This window comes from Pteronotus mesoamericanus, unplaced genomic scaffold (assembly GCF_021234165.1).
Source record: "Pteronotus mesoamericanus isolate MK-2021 breed Mesoamerican mustached bat unplaced genomic scaffold, CSHL_Meso_final scaffold_165, whole genome shotgun sequence".
NCBI lineage: Eukaryota > Metazoa > Chordata > Mammalia > Chiroptera > Mormoopidae > Pteronotus > Pteronotus mesoamericanus.
The window spans coordinates 342,432-359,550 of NW_026555307.1; the positions used below are offsets into that span (position 1 = coordinate 342,432).

Consider the following 17,119-nt stretch of genomic DNA (forward strand, 5'->3'; position numbering starts at 1 on the left):
GTTTTTATGCTTTTATTTAGTCTGTTATGGTTTTATTAGTGGTTTAGTTCTTTAAATTTATTAGATTATTTCTATATCAAAAGATCAACAGAAGTGGCCCAAATCCACCTTCTGGATCATTCCTGTTGACTTTTTTTTAAAGTATTGCTTGCCCAAGGTTAAAAGCTAAACAGGAAAGAAAAGTGCAAAGGGAAATAGGATGCAGAGGCACACAGAAGCCTGGGGTGAAAAGAAAAGCCTCTTTCACACTCTTTTCTCTCACTTTAGATCCACCTCCCAAGGAAAACCTCTCATAACAATGCACATATCGGCAAATTTTTTTCAAAAAAGGCATTACATTTACATACAGTTCTGCATTTGCAATGGCAATGTAGTACCGTAATATGTCACGCAGCATAATTTATTCAGCTCACACCCTGTTGATGGCATGGGGGCCATCCCTCCTCTTTTTTTCTCTAACTCCCAGTGCTGCAGGGGACATCACTGCCACATCAGCACCTGTCACGGTGCAAAGTCCTAGCAGCAGACAGGCCCTCTTTGTGAAGTTTCTCCCTTTATTGTTTGTTTGCTAAGTTGAGTGGATCTCTCTCTGTGTATCATATAAATCTTAATATAGTAAGCATAATATAATATAGTCAGGATAATTCTTTATATTCGTAGAACATTCTTTAGTGTGTAAAAGGTTCTGACATGTAATAATCTGGTTTTCAGTCAGTGACACAGTATAGGAAGGCCTACATATTCCCAGTGGTTCTCCACTGCCATCCCTGGGCCTGCAGCCTCAGAACACCAGCTTCAAAGGCAGTGTGTTAGAAATGCGCATCCTCAGGCCTGCTCCAGACCTACTAAACCACATGCTTTTGGGGCGTCCAGAGTCCCACACCCTCAAGGTGGTTCTGATGCTGCTTAAGCCTGAGAACCATTGACTGGAGTATGTCATCTAGGAAGCAGCAGCAGGTGGAGGGCCAGTTCCCGAGAAGCAGGGGCTGGCGGGCCCACTTTGACCTGAGACCTGAGGCCTGACTTCCAGGCCTGACACTGCTGCTGTGTGTAGGGTTGACCTTCCTGGGCCTTGGCTGCTCCACCTTGAAAACGAAGAGGCCAGGCGCAGAGTGAGACCCAGCTCCCGCTGCGTGCCTGTGGCTAACTCACCTCATTGGGCCAAGGGGGCAGTGGCGGCGGGGGGGGCGGGGGGTTGTTACCTCTCCTAAGCAGCATCTGGGGAGTGAGCTGTTCACTTAGCATATTTGCAAAGTATTTTAGTCTTGTTTCACAAACTTGCAGTAAGACAATCAAATGGAACAATTATGTAACCAGTCAACCTTGCTTCTCATTTCAGGTGTCATCAGATGGATGACTTTGGACCTGCCAAAAACCTCATGACCATGTGCTTCACTTACTACCATATCGGTAAGACATGGGGGCGTGGCTTATGTGGCAGGCAAACCTGGACACTCAAGACTTGTCAACTTCGAACATGGTATCAGATGAGGATTTCTTCCTGAGTAAAGGCAAAGCTGTGAGGCTTCCAGAAAACAATGAAAGTTGGTGTTAGGGAGGGAAAGAGCAAGGAGTGAAATTCCTAAAGCAGGAGACATGGTATGTTGCAGGTCAAGTGACTGTCCACGCACTGTGAAAGAAACCACCGGCTGCTAGGAAGTGAGAAAATGAACATGTTCAGCAGGAAATTTCATGGTAGACACAGCAATTGTTGCCTGTAAGGACTTCAGTTTGAGGTTTTAGCAAAATATGAGACAGAATTGGCTTGCAGGGAGGTGAAAAGAGTATTCTGAGATCTTGGGCTAGAGAGTGTTCCCAGGTGTGGGCTAGAGATGCCTTCATGAGGGGTGTAGACTTCATGCTGAGGCTCTGACAGCTCTCCTAGCTCATTCTGTTGGAACTTTCTGGTACATTGGAGCTTGAGGGCTCCCTGTCTTAAGCTGCTACAGCAGAGTCTCCTTCAGACCACCATAAGAAGAAGGTTGCTGGGGGCCAGCACATGGACTAGAGCCAAGTCAAGGCACCCTCCCTTCATGACCCACAGGTTTGCTTCTGGGGTGCGCCCCTGTCCTCTGCAGCCGGCTTTGTCCTCTCCTCGCTCCCATCAGCCATCCTCTCCATGCCCCTCAGTTCTGTTGACAATAGCTGGTCTGGCTGCCTGAGCTCCGCCAGGCCACCTCTGGGCGGGCCCGTGGTGCTGGGCCGCTCACTGGCCGTCTTTGGGTCAGATGGGAACCCCCTCATCCAACCTGTGGCTCCTCCTTCTCAAAGAGCAGCTAGACGCTGCTTATCTGAGTCAGATCTGTACACAGAGCAGCTTCAGTTAGTAGGAGGTACTTGGAACCTTGATCTGTAGAGGGCCCTTTGACCTATAGGCAGCACCTTGGCCTACAGGGGCACCTTGGTCTGAAGGAGGTCACCTTTAACCTGTAGGGGACGTCTTGCCTGGGGTGGGTGCCTTGACCTGTAAGGGGGTGACAACCTCTAAGGGGACCTTGGTTTGGAGGAGGCCCTTTGACCAGTAGGGAGTACCTTGGCCTGCCCAGGGGGCGTCTTGGCCTGAAGGGTCTGCCATTTCCAGTGTTGCCTCCACTCATGCTGTTCCTCCTCCCAGGATACCACCCCCCCTTCCCATCTCCCTCAGCTGCTTCCCGCCCTGTCCGGTGCCCTCACGCTGGGCTGGGGCTGGGACCTACCCTCCTCCTCCCACCGTGGGGAAACACTTCCCTCCGTCTCCCTCCAGCCCCCGGCCTTGCTCTGAGTGCTGCCTTACGCTCTCACTGTGTGTGCGCGGTGCTCACCTCCTTTCCAGGCTGCGTGCTTCTTTGGAGCTGGACCCTTGCCTGTTTCTCCTGTGGCACCGGCTGACCTGTGGTACGGTCAGCACTTAGTGACCGCCCTGAGAGAGGCGGTGCCCAGGCTCACGTCTTCACGAGGGCGCCTCTGAGCCTTCCTGCTGCCAAGCCCCAGCCATTGTGGAAGGAGGTCTCCCCGCCACTCAGAGCAGCTCCAGCAGCTAACAGGAGTTTCTTTCCACCCTCTGTCATAGCTGCTGCACAGCACGGTTCTTACTCCCCATGTGTCTCTAGGTAAACCGCACCTGCTTCCCTCCGAATCCAAGGAGAAGCCTGCAGGGAGCATCGACTCCTACTTGAAGTCCGCCAACAGCTGGCTAGCGGAGAAGAAGGACGTTGCCGAGCGGCTGCTGAAGAACACGGAGAGTGTCAAGGGCTTCTTCGGGGGGCTGGAGACCAAGCTGAAGGGACCCCTGGTCAGGAAAAATGAGTAAGTGTGGCCTGGTGTGCATCCCTGTCTGACTGTGGGGAGGGTCAGGCACACAGGTGTGACAAACAGCCGAGTCGAATTACGTCTGAAGCGCCAGGGAGGCCCTGGCCTGGTAGGGGAGGAATCTGTTCACCCTGGGCAATCTTTGGGGCCCGAGAGCTGCTCCCGAGAAGCGCAGCTGCCAGCACAGCTTGACTCCCTGCCCCCACCCCCAAATTTTGTAGGGTTTCCAAATGCCGTTCTGTTTGTTGACACGCAGGGATGTCCCCTGTGGACCCATGTTTTCTAAGACAGATGAGAAGCATATGGAAATTGGCAGGAGGGAAGTTACAACCCCCCTCTCCTCCTTTCACCTCTAACTGTGGCAAGAGCTTGTGTTAAGGGACAAGGCAGGCTCAGGAGGGACCACTGTCCCTAGGACAGCAGCTCTGCCATAGAAACCCAGGACCCTTGCAAAAGGCGTGTAGAAGCTAAAGCTTCCACAGAAAGGAGCACATCAGCAAGAGAGCTCTGGACCCGGCGCCGGCGCCGGCGCCGGCCACCCTTGGGTCCCTGCCATCACCTCCAGCGGCTTGGTTACAACCAGGTGACTTGGCTTTATTCCTTTTCTGGTCCACATAGTTTTGAATTCAGAGGAAACAGCACAAAGTAGTCTAAATTCTAAGACTGGTAATTGATCAATGTAGCATTGATTTAATGGAAAAATTTTTTTAGAGAACACCACATTAAATGTCCACATTGGTTATGACACTGAATCCCATTTCAGCAAAGTAAAGTGGTTTCTTTGAGAGAGTGGTGGGAACATATGGTCACTGCTGTGGTTTCTCTCCCTCAGCGAGGATGAGAGCAAGCCCAAGGACAAGCCACAGAAGACGGGTGAGTGCCTCCCGCTACCCAGTCCACATAACCCAGGTCCCCGCAGAAGTCTTCAACCAGCCCAGCCTCAACTAGCCGCGCCAACCAGCAGATTCCTAACTGTCTGGGGCTCCACTGCCCTGCAGGCAAGGTGCTGCCTGTAGGGGACTCCCCAGCCGCTCTCAGCGCTGGTGTTTTCTCACTGAACTTTTGAGAAGAGCCACTTCTCTAGGGAGAGGGAGCTGGAACTAAGCTCCTTATCCCCTTATCCCAGGGAAGCTGAGGGAAGTATCCTCGGGGCCGCGGGAGCCTTCCAGGGACCCTGCCTGAGAAAGGGTCCTTGCCGGGTGTGGGGAGCATCATTACTGCCCAGGGGCAGCAGAAAAGCTGTTGTGCAATTCCAGCTGCGCATTTCTATGGCCTCTGGGGAGGAGCGGTGGCTTCGGCAGCATCGCCATGGGGTTGGCCAACACGCAGGTGCAGCCAGAGCCACACTCGGTCTCTCTCACTCTCCCGCAGTGACTGTGTGCAGCCCGGAGGAGGAGAAGAAGGGGGAGAAGATCTACCTGTACACGCACCTGAAGCAGCAGCCCATCTGGTAAGGCCCCCCTCGCGCCTGTGGGCCAGCAGCCTCTGCGCCTTTGTCTTCGTCAGAAGTGAGGTTTGCTCACACCCACGAGGATGGCCAAAATAAAGCAGACGAACAATAGCAGGGGCTGGTGAGGATGCAGAGAAATTGTGACCCTCGTACACTGCTGGTGGGATTGTCAAATGGGGCAGTCACTTAGGAAGACAATCTGGCAGTTCCTCAGGTTAAACGTTAGCGTCGCCCTATGACCCAGTGACGCCACTCCTATGAATGTACTCGAAAGAATTGAAAACGGGTACTCAAGCAAAAACTTGTACATATATGTTCATAATAGCATTATTCATCATCGCCAAATGGTGGAATCAATCTGAATGTTCCTCTTTAGGGACATTTGATTTTGGATACACAAAATGCAACATCTCCATGCCGTGGAGTATTATCCGGCCGTATTAAGGAATGAGGCACTGACGCCTGCGGCAGCATGGAGGAACCTGGCACACGTTTGGCTACGTGAAAGGAACCAGGCCGAAAGACCACGTAGTGTGGCTTCATTTACGTAACATGTTCAGGACAGGCAGGTCCCTGGAGACAGAGTAGATTTGTGGTTGCCAGGGGCTGAGGGAGATGGGGAAGGAATGACTACTAATGGGTATGGGGTTTCTTTATGGGGCAATGAGAACACTTGTATTTTGGAAAGATAGTGGTGCTAATCGCACAACTCTATGAATATACTAAAAAACTACTGAACTGCATGCTTTCAAAGGGTGAATTTTATGGTATATGAATTATATCCCAGTAAAGCTATTTTCTATATAAAAGGCCATGGTTGAAGTGAGAGGCCAGTGGTCAGGGGAAATCTCACCGTGTCTTGCTCTGTGGATGATCGCTTGTGCTACTTTACTCTCCCTGAAGCCTCTCCATCACCGTATTTTACTTACGCACAGTAGGCATTGTGCTGGTGCCTGGAACCCAGAGGGTATCACGCATGCGCCTTCCCCACAGATGACAGTCTAGCTGCGGGAGAAGAGCCGGTGAGGGACGTGGCCAGAGGGCTGGGCTGGAGCTGTCCAGAAGCCTCCGCGCGGAGGCCCCACCTGAGCTGGGCCAGGCTCAAGAAGAAGCCCAAAAAGTGGAAACTGACCGGCCCCTGTCACACCTGGCCAGTGATTTTAGCTCTGTGCCTCTGAGCTTTAACTTGGGGTCTGTCTTATCAGCTGCAACAGGACAACGGCCCTGAAGGGCCAGGTGATGAATATTTTAGACTTTGCAGGCAACCTCTCAACTGTGCTTTTAGACAATATATAAATGACGGGCGGGGCTATGTTCCTATAAACATTGATTGAAACAAACAGACAGCAGCTGGATTTGGCTCACCCACCAAATCGGTAGTTTGCCGACCCCTGATCCTCTCTAAGAGGAATATTTCGTACTGTGCATCTCTGTTAACGTGTTTGCTCTCAGCACATCCCTGCCAGCTTCCTGTTTATGTTACTGGTGCCTGTTCTAGAAAAGCTGGTCTTTCCAAACCTCCTGAATTCTCTTGGGAGAAGTAGGAAAGGGCTCTGCCTGCATCCTGTCCGTGGCAAGTTCACCTCTGACCTGAAGAATCCAGGGTTCCCCATCTCCACGCCACCTTCCCCCATGCGATGGTGTCACCCTGGGAGAGACATGCAGATGCTCTCACGGTGCTTGGCTCGCAGCCCCAGGGAGGCACCTGATTTAGGACAGAGGCTCACACTTGTTTTCCCTCCTCGGCCCTCTCTCCCTGTGACTTTTAGAAGGTCATCCAGATGTGGTGGGAAACTGCACTTCCTCATCCGAGGGCTGCCCGTTTCTCCTGCTTGGAGAGAAGTGACGTGTGTCTCTGTCTCGCAGGCACACGCTGAGGTTCTGGAACGCGGCCTTTTTCGATGCTGTCCATTGTGAGAGGAGAAAGCGGTCCCCCACGACCAGGTAGGAGCAAAGTCTGGGCTGGCTTTCCTCAGGGAAGAGGACCTGGGAGAGCTTTCTTTTCCTGTTTCTGAAGAGGAGAGCGAAGAACGGCTGAGTCCATGCGTCTGTGTTTCTCCTTCAACCCCTTCTGGCCTTGGGCCCTGCAAGCTGCCTGAAGTGTCCGGGGCGCAGAGCTTCGTGGGCGGCGGGGATCCTTGGCTTGCATGAGCGCTTCCTGCCCTGGGGCTCTGGCATGACTTGGCCTGACCCTCCTAAGAAATGCAGACTCCCACCGAATGAAACCGTCAGGACCCCCAGAACCGCTCTGCCTATTCTCTGTAAGAAGTCTGAATCCTGAGCACGAACCACTGCTGCAGGATCCTGGGGTGCAGGGCTGGCCGCCACCCCCAGACTTTGCTTTAATACCTGGAGAAATGCAATTGCCGCTTTCAACTCCTCTGGTTTGCAGCCCTTCCCGGCTTCCCTGAGGAAGGTGGTCTTGCCACTTCAGAAGACCCCTTGGGTGAAGCAGTTCACAAAGCACGTGGCAGCAGTGAGGAGTTGGCACTGGTGCCATGGGGCTGCTGCTCCGTTCTCTCTGTGGTCCCAGTGAGCTAAGGTTGCCACCCGCTGCGCGCAGCGCTGGACAGGACAGGCAGCAGCCCTCCCGGTCCTGGGCGCCCTTATGGGCCCCACCAGTCCCGGGACTGTGAAGCCCCTGACACTGTCCTCAGCAACAAAATGAATTCCCTCTTCCCTAACACTGGGAGACGCCTTAGCCTTTGTCCCTGGCAGGAGAGAGAGCAGTCCTGCTGTTGAAGTCTTCAGTCCACTGGCATAAGGGGAATCTCAGATGGAATCTTCCTGCTCGGGTGGCAACCACCCCTAACGAGAGCGACGGCCTGCCTGTGCCCCCAGCAGGCTGCTGTGACTGCGGTTCCTGGGGAGGCACAGGGCGCACGTGGTGGGGGGCTGGGCGCCGACACTCTTTCCAAGGACTCTAGAGAGAACTCCGCACTCTTGCTGGGAAACGACACAGAAGGAAATGCTCAGGTGCTCGTAGGTGAATGGGGTTCCTCTTGTTGCTCAGCTCTCAGACTCCTAGGAAACAGATTGATCTCCAATACCCTGTCTCGCTCTGTCCTCTCCGTTTCTGCCTGTAATAACCCTCCTTCTTTCGCTTGTTCTCTTTTTCCATCCACATATCTTGCATGACTTTGACATGTTCCTCTGTTGACCTGTTTCTGCTGCCGCTCCAGAGGGGATGCTGGAGAGGAGGAGAAGAAGAGGTGTGTGTCCACGTGACTTTGTTCATGTTACAGTGCCGGGGGTCCCCTCCAGGGCCACCTCAGGGCGGGCGGGGGGCCAGAGCCCAGGCCCAGGTGCCAGTCCGCGCTGGCTGCCAGCGGTGAGGGTGTCCCTGGGAGGCAGGCCCAGCGCTGGGACAGGCTGGTGATGGGTGAGAGCTCTCCAAGGACAGAGCACCCCAAAACAGGAAGCAAATAAGGCACCCCGGACCTCCCCAAGAGACCAGCGGGAGTTCAGAGAGGAGAAAGCAGTGAAGTCCAGAAAGTCAGCTCCAATTTCGGGCAGATCGAGCTCTCCACGGGCCACGCGGCCCCTTCCAGGCCGACCTCAAAGCCACCCTGCCACTGCGCTTGTCACTCTGGAGTCCTGGCTCAGAGGCCGAGGGCGGCTGCCGAGCATGTCTCTGCGGCCACACGCCCAGAGGGGTGCGGGGGTCTGCCATGCCCTCGCCCACCACAGCAGGTTTGGGGAGTCACGCAGAGGGGACAGCTGCTCTCTCCCCGAGCCTAATGGGGAGCCTGTGTGTCTGAGGGGGTCCCCGAGGAGAAAGGCCTAGACCCGGGCTACTTCCTGGCAGCCTACAGCGGGGTCTGACTCTTAACGGTTTGAACTTCGATTTGTTGGACATATTTTGTAATATATTTTTAGAGTTAAAGGCCTGCCTATTCAAAATATTGCTTTTGAGACAATGATTCCTGCCCCACCCCTGTGGAAATTTCCCAAAGCATGCTTCCCTTAATCAGTGATATCTTTTTAGTGCTTATAGTTTTATGAGAAATCTTGTTTCTTACGCAGCCTTACAATGGCTCTAAAAGGAGCATTTAGACACAATCAATATCTCCTCTCATAGAAAGCCCCCTGAGTTCCTACAGCCTCGCTGGGGGAGGGTGACTACCAGCCTTCCCGGAGGGCGGCTCCTCAGCATCACGGCCAATGCCCAAGCACCGTGGCCTTCCCTCTGTCAGGGCTGAGCCGGAGAGCGGAGGCCATCCTCCGGGCCTCACGGGTCTTCTCCCTGGAGCAGCTGTGGTCTGACTGCGCACATCTCAGACCTGCCCCCGGGACGCCCAAACATGCCCAGGCCTCACCCGAAAGAGAGGGCAGGAGGGTTGGCTTGGACTCCAGGGCAACTCTTTGCCTCTGACATTGTCTCTCCTCCTTGGTAAACTGCTGGCAATGCCATCAGCATCCCCTCTGCTCTCCGAGGTAGGAACATCTCTATTTCAGGAGGCTTCCCATTCCTTTTATATCCTTATCCAAGGATATGTTTTTATTGATTTTACAGAGGGGGGAAGTGGGAAAGAGAGAGAGAGAGAGAAACATTGGTTGCCTCTTGCACACACCCTGACCAGGGATTGAACCCGCCACCTTTTGGTGCACGGAACGACGCTCCAACCAACTGAGCCACCTGGCCTGGCCAGTCTTCCCATTCTTCAGGCTGTTGGTCGCATCCAGATGCCCACGGCAGCAATCCAGGCCCACGTTCTGCCCTCTGTGAGTTTTAGACCTTGACTGATGTTGGGTGTTGGACTCCGTTTAAAGGGGTCGATGTGACTGACTGTAGGCATCACCTGATTGACTGATTGCTGGTGACCTTCCACCTCTTTCTTCAGAGGTTAGATTGAAGGTCCCCTTCTACTGCTGCTCCCAGCGAAAAGAACAACCCTCTCACCTGGGTCAGGAGGAGTGGAGTCAGGGATGCCGTGCTGCGCGACGCCGAGGGCTCTGGGGCCATGCGGGGCCCGGGCGGCAGGCCCGTTGGCAGTATGGGGACCGCTGTGCCAGGCGATACTAGGGTGACCACGGGGAAAAGATGGGATTAGTGTGGGAGCTGGACGCATATTCTGGGTATCTCCATGGGTGTCCTGTCGCTGGCAAGAGGAGAGGGGAAGGCTGCACTCCCCCCCGCCCCTCGGCCGTGCCCCCGACATCCTGTGCCCTCTCTCTAAGCTGCAGCAGCACCAGGGGTGTTCCTGGGCCAGGAGGGGGGGAGGGGAGGTGTTGATGTTCTTGGTTCTGTTTCTCTTCCTCTGGCTTCTCCATTATCCCAACCCCTCGCCCCTCATACTGCCTCCTCTCTCCCTTTTCTTTGATCTTTCTCTTAATCTTGTTCAAGCCAGACTCATCATCCAGAGTTTAATTTTTAAGGGAAACAGGCTAAAATGACTTCTCCTCACCATCTGCATCTCCTGCTAGTAGCACACGTCTCAGAAAGGCACAGGAGGCATGGGGGATGAGGTAGTGCGGGCTGGGACGGCCACCCATCCCCTGGGGACAAGGAGAGGGGGAGGGAGTCCACTGCAGGGAGCCGACAGGACGGCTGCCATGCAGGAACACAGAATTAATGTCACTCAAAAGAACACCCTCCCCCCACCCCAGCTCCTGGGCTCGCTAGTGTTCCCCCATGGAAAACAGGCAGGCAGCTCTCTCCTCGGTCCCACCCGCGGAGCCACGCAGACCATGTCTCTTTCTCATGGGGGCTTCACGCTTTGTGCCGGAGGCTTTGTGCTGCCTTCATGGTGGGCACGAGTCATGGTTCACTGGGGCCTGAGGGGAGAAAGTGATTCTGGGCCCCGCGCTCTGGGAGGGCCGTGGAGAGTCAGCGTCAGCTGTGAGAAAGCCCAGGGGAGGAAGTGACCGGCCCAGGCTGCCTGACCGGACCGTGTGGGCCAAGGGCCCTCCCCATCTTCCTGCTCCCTGGGCCTCCCGGGCACTGTCGCCCGCAGCAGGCCATTCCCCCACCGGCAAGGCAGGGCCGCCAAAGCCAGCGAGGCCTGGGGGTGCAGCTCGCATCTGAGAGCCTCCTCACTGTGGTCTGAATGTCCACCCCCATGGGTCACCACAGGGTTCTTTCCTCTGCGGGTCTCCCTGGCTGTAAAATGGGGCCATGACCCCCCCCATCCTTGAACTGTAGAGAAGGACATGGGGAATGGCATCCTTATCTCCTAGAGAATGTTCTAGAAAGCCACTAAGCACACATCATCTGCAGTGGCAGAAAGCGTATGAGCTCCCGGTTCTCCTCCTCTTAGGAAGGATACTGTACAGAAGCGTGTGCCTGGGCCCCTCAGGCAGAGTGTCGGGACTCGGACGGGCGTTGTGTAAAAGCCAAGCAAACGCTCCCGTGTGAGGAGGGCCATGCTCGGGGACCACTGACACTTGTAGGTCAGAGCAGGGGAGGGGCACGTGGTTGGGGATGCAGTGGCGCTCTGAACACCCTCTCCTGTCACCTGTGCTTGCAGGGAGAAGTGGTGCCACATGACCCAAGAGGAGCGTGACGACAGCCTACGGTTCAACGAGAACATCACGTTCGGGCAGCTAGGGTAAGAGCGCTGGGGGCCAAAGGCCCTGCCCCTCGTGGCCCAGAGGGAGTGGGATGGGTTGGGGGCCAACCCCTTGCCCTTCCTGGCACCAGCTCACCCTCAGAAAGAGAGGGCAGGGCAGAGGCGCTGACACTGACACCCAGACACGGTGAGGACACTCCTACCTCACAATGTCACCATCCGTGACACAGTGTTGCTACAACTGTGAAGTCTGAAACAGCTCGAAGCATATGATTCATTACATTTGGCCTGGATTCCAGTTCCTAATTCATCCGCCTCCTGTGCCTGCACCCGGTAGCGGGCAGTTTCTCAGTGAGTGTTGTGGGCTGCCTGACGAAGGAACAATTTATTTTTAACTTTTGTCTGACAATTCCAGGCAGGCCGTGCCTGGGGCCTCCAGGAGAGAAGGGCCCAGGCCCCAGTTCCCTCTCCCTGGGGAGGCAGGAGGGTGCTAGCTCACGGGTGTTTTTCCCTCCAGCACGTTCACTCATAACATGCTGGCCTTCGGGCTGAACAAGAAGCTGTGCAATGACTTCCTGAAGAAGCAGGCTGTGATCGGCAACCTGGACGAAGGTGGGTCACGGCCAGAGACGGGGAGGGCTGGCGGGGTCGGAACAAACGCTCTGCAGGCTGGAACTTCCCCCTCGGCTCCAAGGATTGTCCCTATTTCAATGAGACATATGATAGGAAACTATCTGCTAGGTCACCCCTCCCCTGTTTCTGTCTACTGAAAGGCATGAGGTGTTTCTCATGCCTTTTGGAAGCCCGTTACTGCCTGGAAGGACTTGCCAGGGGTTGGGGGGCTTGCCAGCTCGGTGTTGATGCTCAGGGACAGAGGGAAAGATGTAACTTGGAGCTTAGACTCTGAACTTGAAACTGGTCAAACTCACCACGAGTTGCCCCCTCCTAAATGGCCACCATATGGCCCCGCTCTGTTTCTGAAACGACGCTGCCATGGAAGCAGGGCATGGAGGTTTATCTAGAGTTTCTGGCTTCCGTAGCAAAAGGGGATATGTTGCTGATGTGAGCTCCCCTGATCCACAGCGGGGCCCACTGTCAGGCATCACCCCACCTGCTACCAACAGCGTTTCTTCAAGTCCTCCAGAGCCTCTCACTTAAATGGGTATTTGGATTGACCAATATTTAAAAAACAAACAAAAAAACAAACAAAAAACCACTTCATCCTGCATCAAAATAAAGGAGCTACAAAAGAGTGGCCTCAGGAGGTGGGAGAGTGTGAGGGTGCCCACCACACCAGCAAAGTTCAAGACGCTGTCCCCTCTCCTGCCACGTGGCCCCATGCCATCCCCCGGACCCAGGCCTGGCTCGCGTGGCACAATCCCTCTGCCTGCGCCGTGCCGACCGCCCGCTCCTGGGAGGGCCTGCGGGCCCGCCCCTTGTATTGCCGCTTCCTCAGGAGCCCGCTTCCGGCTGCACATTGATGCCTGGCAGGCAGCTGGCGGGCGCCGGGGGCTCTGTGCCACTGCACACCTTCAGAAGCCTGCGCTCCCTACGCCTGATGTGATCCTGGCTTGTCCCTACCCCATGGAGAGGAGCAGGACCTACCTGTCTGTGCCACCATCTTTTTTTCTCCAAAATAACATCTTTCTCTCTTCCAGAGCAATACAAGCTGCTGAGTGACCACATCGAGCAGATGGCCACTGAGTAGGCCACAGGAGGTCGCCCAAGGCATTCCTCAGGAGCACTGAGGGTCCACACCGCTCTCCTGGGCCAGCGACTGGCTGTCACCCTACCCGATGACCCTGCATGACATCGGCAGCACCCAGAGCCGCTCCACGCTGCCCCAGAACTAGCGGTTAGAAGACTCCAGTTGCCTGTCCTCCCCACCTTCCTTCTGCCTGTGTCTACTCCCCCATTCACGTGCCAAAGTGTTCCTGGGATTAGGTGGCAAAAACCAAGTGACCATCCACAGTCCCAAGTGTCAGTAACTGAAGAGGAAGGAGGCCGGGGCGGGCATGGGGCAGTGTCTGCCCGTAGCCTCCTGCAGGGGAGAGAGGGCGAGGTGCATGTGGGAATGTTGATAAGGGCAGCCATGGGCCAGCATACACCAGTGACACAGGACATCTGGATGACGATCTGGGACCTTCGCTTCAGGCTTGGGACAGGACGGACTCCCCCAGTCAGGGCTCCTGCTGGGCAGAGGGGCAGTGGGCCCTCTGAGGGTTGTTGGTCCATGACTGGTACTGGCTTTTTCCCGGCTCCCTGCTCCATGTGACAGAACTAGAGTCACAGGAACCTCCAGGAAAAGAGAGGCGCCTCCTGATTGAGGGAGGGAGAGGGCCTGGCCGCAGTCAGCAGTGTGGCGCACCCTGGAGACATCGCTGTTGCAGAGCGCTGAGCTGGCCGCCCACGCCGGCTGGGATGCTCGGGGCAGCCTGCGGCTTCGCTGGCTGCCGCAGAGGAAGTCCCGCCTCTCACTCCCTGGGAGGAACATCAGCTCTCTGTCCCAGGAACAGCACAGGAAAGAGGTTTCTTCAGTAGCTGCAAGACAACCGCCCTTCCTAAAAGCAAACAGTGCTGCTCTTTATTTCAGAAAAGACAGACAAATCTGTGTCTGCTTTCCAGACAGCTGGGCACAGGCGGCTCCTGGTGGCGGCTGTGCGAGGCCCTGTAGTGGTGACTTTGGGGTGTGGGGCCCTCCACCCCATGGCAGCCTCAGAGAGGCGCCCTCATCTTCTGCAGCCCAGGCCCTTCGGAGCGCTTTCCTGCAGACTCTGCCGATACCCTCCCATCTCACTCCCAGTGCCTGGGAAGCACGGCCCCGCTCCCTCAGTTCATATCAGGCACAGCAGAGCAGCCCAAGGAAGCACGTCTGACCTGCAAGCATTCAGCATGCTGGCTCCGCCAGTGTAAATATTTCAGCCTGGTTCCCTCTGCCTCCTGCCTGTCACTCTGGGGCAACGACCTTGAAATAGGCTCATGGGGCCTATCCTCCTGTCCTCTTTTCCCTACTACCTCCTCCAACTCGAAATCGCATTACATTCCTGTCTCCTTGAGCACAGCAAATACATGCCTGTAGTCACTTAACCTGCCAGTGCTCAAAAAGGCTCCCTGGTGGAATGCCTCCCTGGAATGTTCCAGGGAAGAACAGGTGTTGGCTGAGCCATTGAACGCACGTCTGGATAATCATAAGAGAAGCGCCGTGAAACATGGTGCAGCCTGAGTGCGTGGTACAAAACATCACCAGCCCGAAGAGCTGGGGAGCGGGGCTTCAGAAACCTGGCTAATTTTTGATGACTCTGTGTGTGTGCGTGTGTGTGTGTGTGTGTGTGTGTGTGTGTGTGATCAGCCTCTCTGGAGATGTCACTAAACAAAGCCCAGCTGTGCTGCCATGTGCAGGGACAGGTCATGCAGGCTGGGGCGTTCCGCGCCCCCAGCCCCCTGGGTGGGCCCCAGTGATGGTGCATGTCTGTACTGAGTGCATTTCCGAGAAATAATATCAAATTGATAGGTGTGGGGGCCCCTCCCCCTCCAGTACCTCCCTCAGGCGATGCATCCCCTAAAACGTTCAACCGTGACCCCTGGACGTGCTGCTGTGCTCCCTGCCCCGCCTCTTCTGTAAAATCAGGGCCACACAAAGTGGTTTGTCCGAGGCCCCCGCAGCACTGCATGGGGGCCCTCCTTTTAGCTTGCCCTCGTTGGCTTTATTAGTCATTCCTTAGTAGTTAGTGGAAATGTGTTAAGACTTTAAGGTGCCCAAAAGACATCCTTGTACGTATAAGATGTCTGTGTAGAAGTTTTGATTCGGTCTGATATCGGGAGGAAGAAGAGTGGATTTGAGACTCTCCAGGGGTGCTGGTGGGCAGGGGCGGGAGCGCACAGCCCCTGGAAGGAAATGCAGCCTTGACCTCCTTGGGCTTTTCCAAGCACTTTACCTTCACAAGTGATCTGGAAGCTTTTTTCTCTTTATCAATAGGACTCTTGAAATAGCAGCTGAAGGAGGAAGAAAGGGTTGCTTTGGTCCCACCCGCCCCCGCCCCCAACGCCTTGTCCTCATAGATCCAGCTCCTCAGAGTGGAGTGAGTCTGACCCAGAGGTGCTGCCTATCACGCTTAGCCCCACAGGGGGCACTGACAAGAGACCGTGGGCCCACCTTGGTGTGACCAGTGCCAAGGGGGATCACAGGCTGCTCCATCTCCTGTTGGCAGCTCCTGTGGCCGAGCATGTCACCTCCAAATGCCTCTGGCCAGTGTCACCTGGAGGAGCAGAGTCGGGCAGCTTGCCTCGCTGGTGTTTGCTCCGCCCTCCCTGTGACATGGCCTCTTCGCTCCGGGGCCTGGCCAGTGCAGACGTGAGGGGCTCTGGTGGCGAGCAGATGCAGGGCACACTCTCAGAGGTCCCGGCGTGAGGCGCTGTCTTACTCCAGTGCGTACACAGGACACTTTGGTCAAAGAGAGCTCTGCCAGCCCGTCCTATCAGCTCAGGAGCCTTAGATGGGGTAAAGGAAGCTTTGGGTCTCATCCAAGAAGAGTGGCCCAGTCCCAGCAGTGGGATATCCCAAGCTGGGAGCTTTGAGGGCCTGTCATGAGCAGTGGCACCTCAGGTTGTCTGCCGTCTGCCCCTCAGGGTCCAGCTCAGCTATCTCACCTGCCTCAAAAAGACAGTTCTCCCAAGTAAAAGGTTCCCTGCGTAGAAAACAGGATGATGCTGAAATGCAGCCCTGCATGTGTTTAACCTTTGTTATAGCTGTAGCAGTGTTGATGGAGTGGGGCCATGTTAGTATTCAGATCGCATCTGCTTCTATGTGCACGTGTGTGTTTAACCAAAGGGAGGAGAGCCTGATTCTGATATTGTAAGTTATTTGTACAGTGAAACGGAGTCGACTATTACCTTCCTATTGCCAAAAGAAAAAAAAAGTGGGCCAAGGGACTCTCAGATTACTAGAAGGAGTAGAGAAGGAGTCCACTTCCTGAGTTCTGTACCCAAATGGAAGCCTAGGGTGTTCGGGTTAACCCAGCAAGCCCACATGGCCTTAGGGCAGAGGCCAGGGCATGTGGATCCTGTTCTGACCTCCCCATGCCCATCGTGGCGAGAAGGCAACAGCCTAAGGTTTGCTCTCCCACAGACCACTGTATGTGGTTACTTTATCACCAGGGCCCCTGACGCTCCAGCCCCCTAAGGTGAGAAGTACAGCGTCCACTCCACAAAGGAGTTTGCCATAGGTTTTGTCTAACCCAGGTGCCCGTGACCGGGAGTCAAGGCCACCAGCTGCAAGCCTGGCCCTCCTGGGCGTTATTGTACCCTAACCTTTTTAATTAGGGAGGACCCGGATAGAGCCATGGTTAGGTCAGCGTGGTTACCAAATTACCCAGAACTTAAGACAACTATGCAGCAGGGGACTGAGTCCTTTGCCCGGAACTGTGGGAGCTTGGGAAGCAGGGGGAGAAGGCAGGAGGGCTCGAGGCCCAGCCCCTGGCTCAGGAGGTGGGTCCAGTGAACCCCTCACGCCACACCCCGCCTGGCGGTCCCAGGCTGCTCTCTTTTTCTCATCTTCCTCAACTGCAGATGAAACTGCTGAGTGGCGGCCCCTATAGACCCTCAGCTCCAGGGATGATTTTCTCACTTCCTCCCATGCCCGCCCCCCCTCCCCGCCCCCCTGCCTTTTGGTTTTCCTGAGCCATTGCTCTTCAGCTCAGCCATCTCACCTGCTTTTCTGTAAGTCATTTATTCCTTTTGATGATTCTCGGGGATGAGGTTTACTTGAAAAGCTTTCAGCCAAGTCTCACAGGAAAGGGAAGTTGTGCTGGGTGGAAGCACCCCGAACTGAGTAGCGTGCAAGTTCAGACCCCAGACAGGACCAGCACGCCTT

General features: G+C 55.3%; 1 protein-coding gene across 6 annotated transcripts in view; it reads left to right on the top strand.

Annotated features, from left to right (window-relative positions):
* Positions 1-16,892, top strand: part of KIAA0513 (KIAA0513 ortholog) — a 57,642-nt gene extending 40,750 nt beyond the window's left edge. For 4 of the 6 annotated variants that reach the window (XM_054588917.1, XM_054588915.1, XM_054588914.1 and 1 more), the window contains exons 5-13: positions 1,340-1,410; positions 3,090-3,285; positions 4,121-4,161; positions 4,660-4,738; positions 6,605-6,682; positions 7,921-7,950; positions 11,209-11,289; positions 11,768-11,862; positions 12,909-16,892. In XM_054588917.1, coding sequence (XP_054444892.1) covers positions 1,340-1,410; positions 3,090-3,285; positions 4,121-4,161; positions 4,660-4,738; positions 6,605-6,682; positions 7,921-7,950; positions 11,209-11,289; positions 11,768-11,862; positions 12,909-12,958 — 721 coding nt within the window. In that variant the 3' untranslated portion in view covers positions 12,959-16,892. Of the gene's footprint in view, positions 1-1,339; positions 1,411-3,089; positions 3,286-4,120; positions 4,162-4,659; positions 4,743-6,604; positions 6,683-7,920; positions 7,951-11,208; positions 11,290-11,767; positions 11,863-12,908 lie in introns of those variants that run through there. The other 2 variants (XM_054588918.1, XM_054588919.1) reach the window with 2 other exon arrangements.
* The last annotated feature ends 227 nt before the right edge of the window (positions 16,893-17,119 follow it).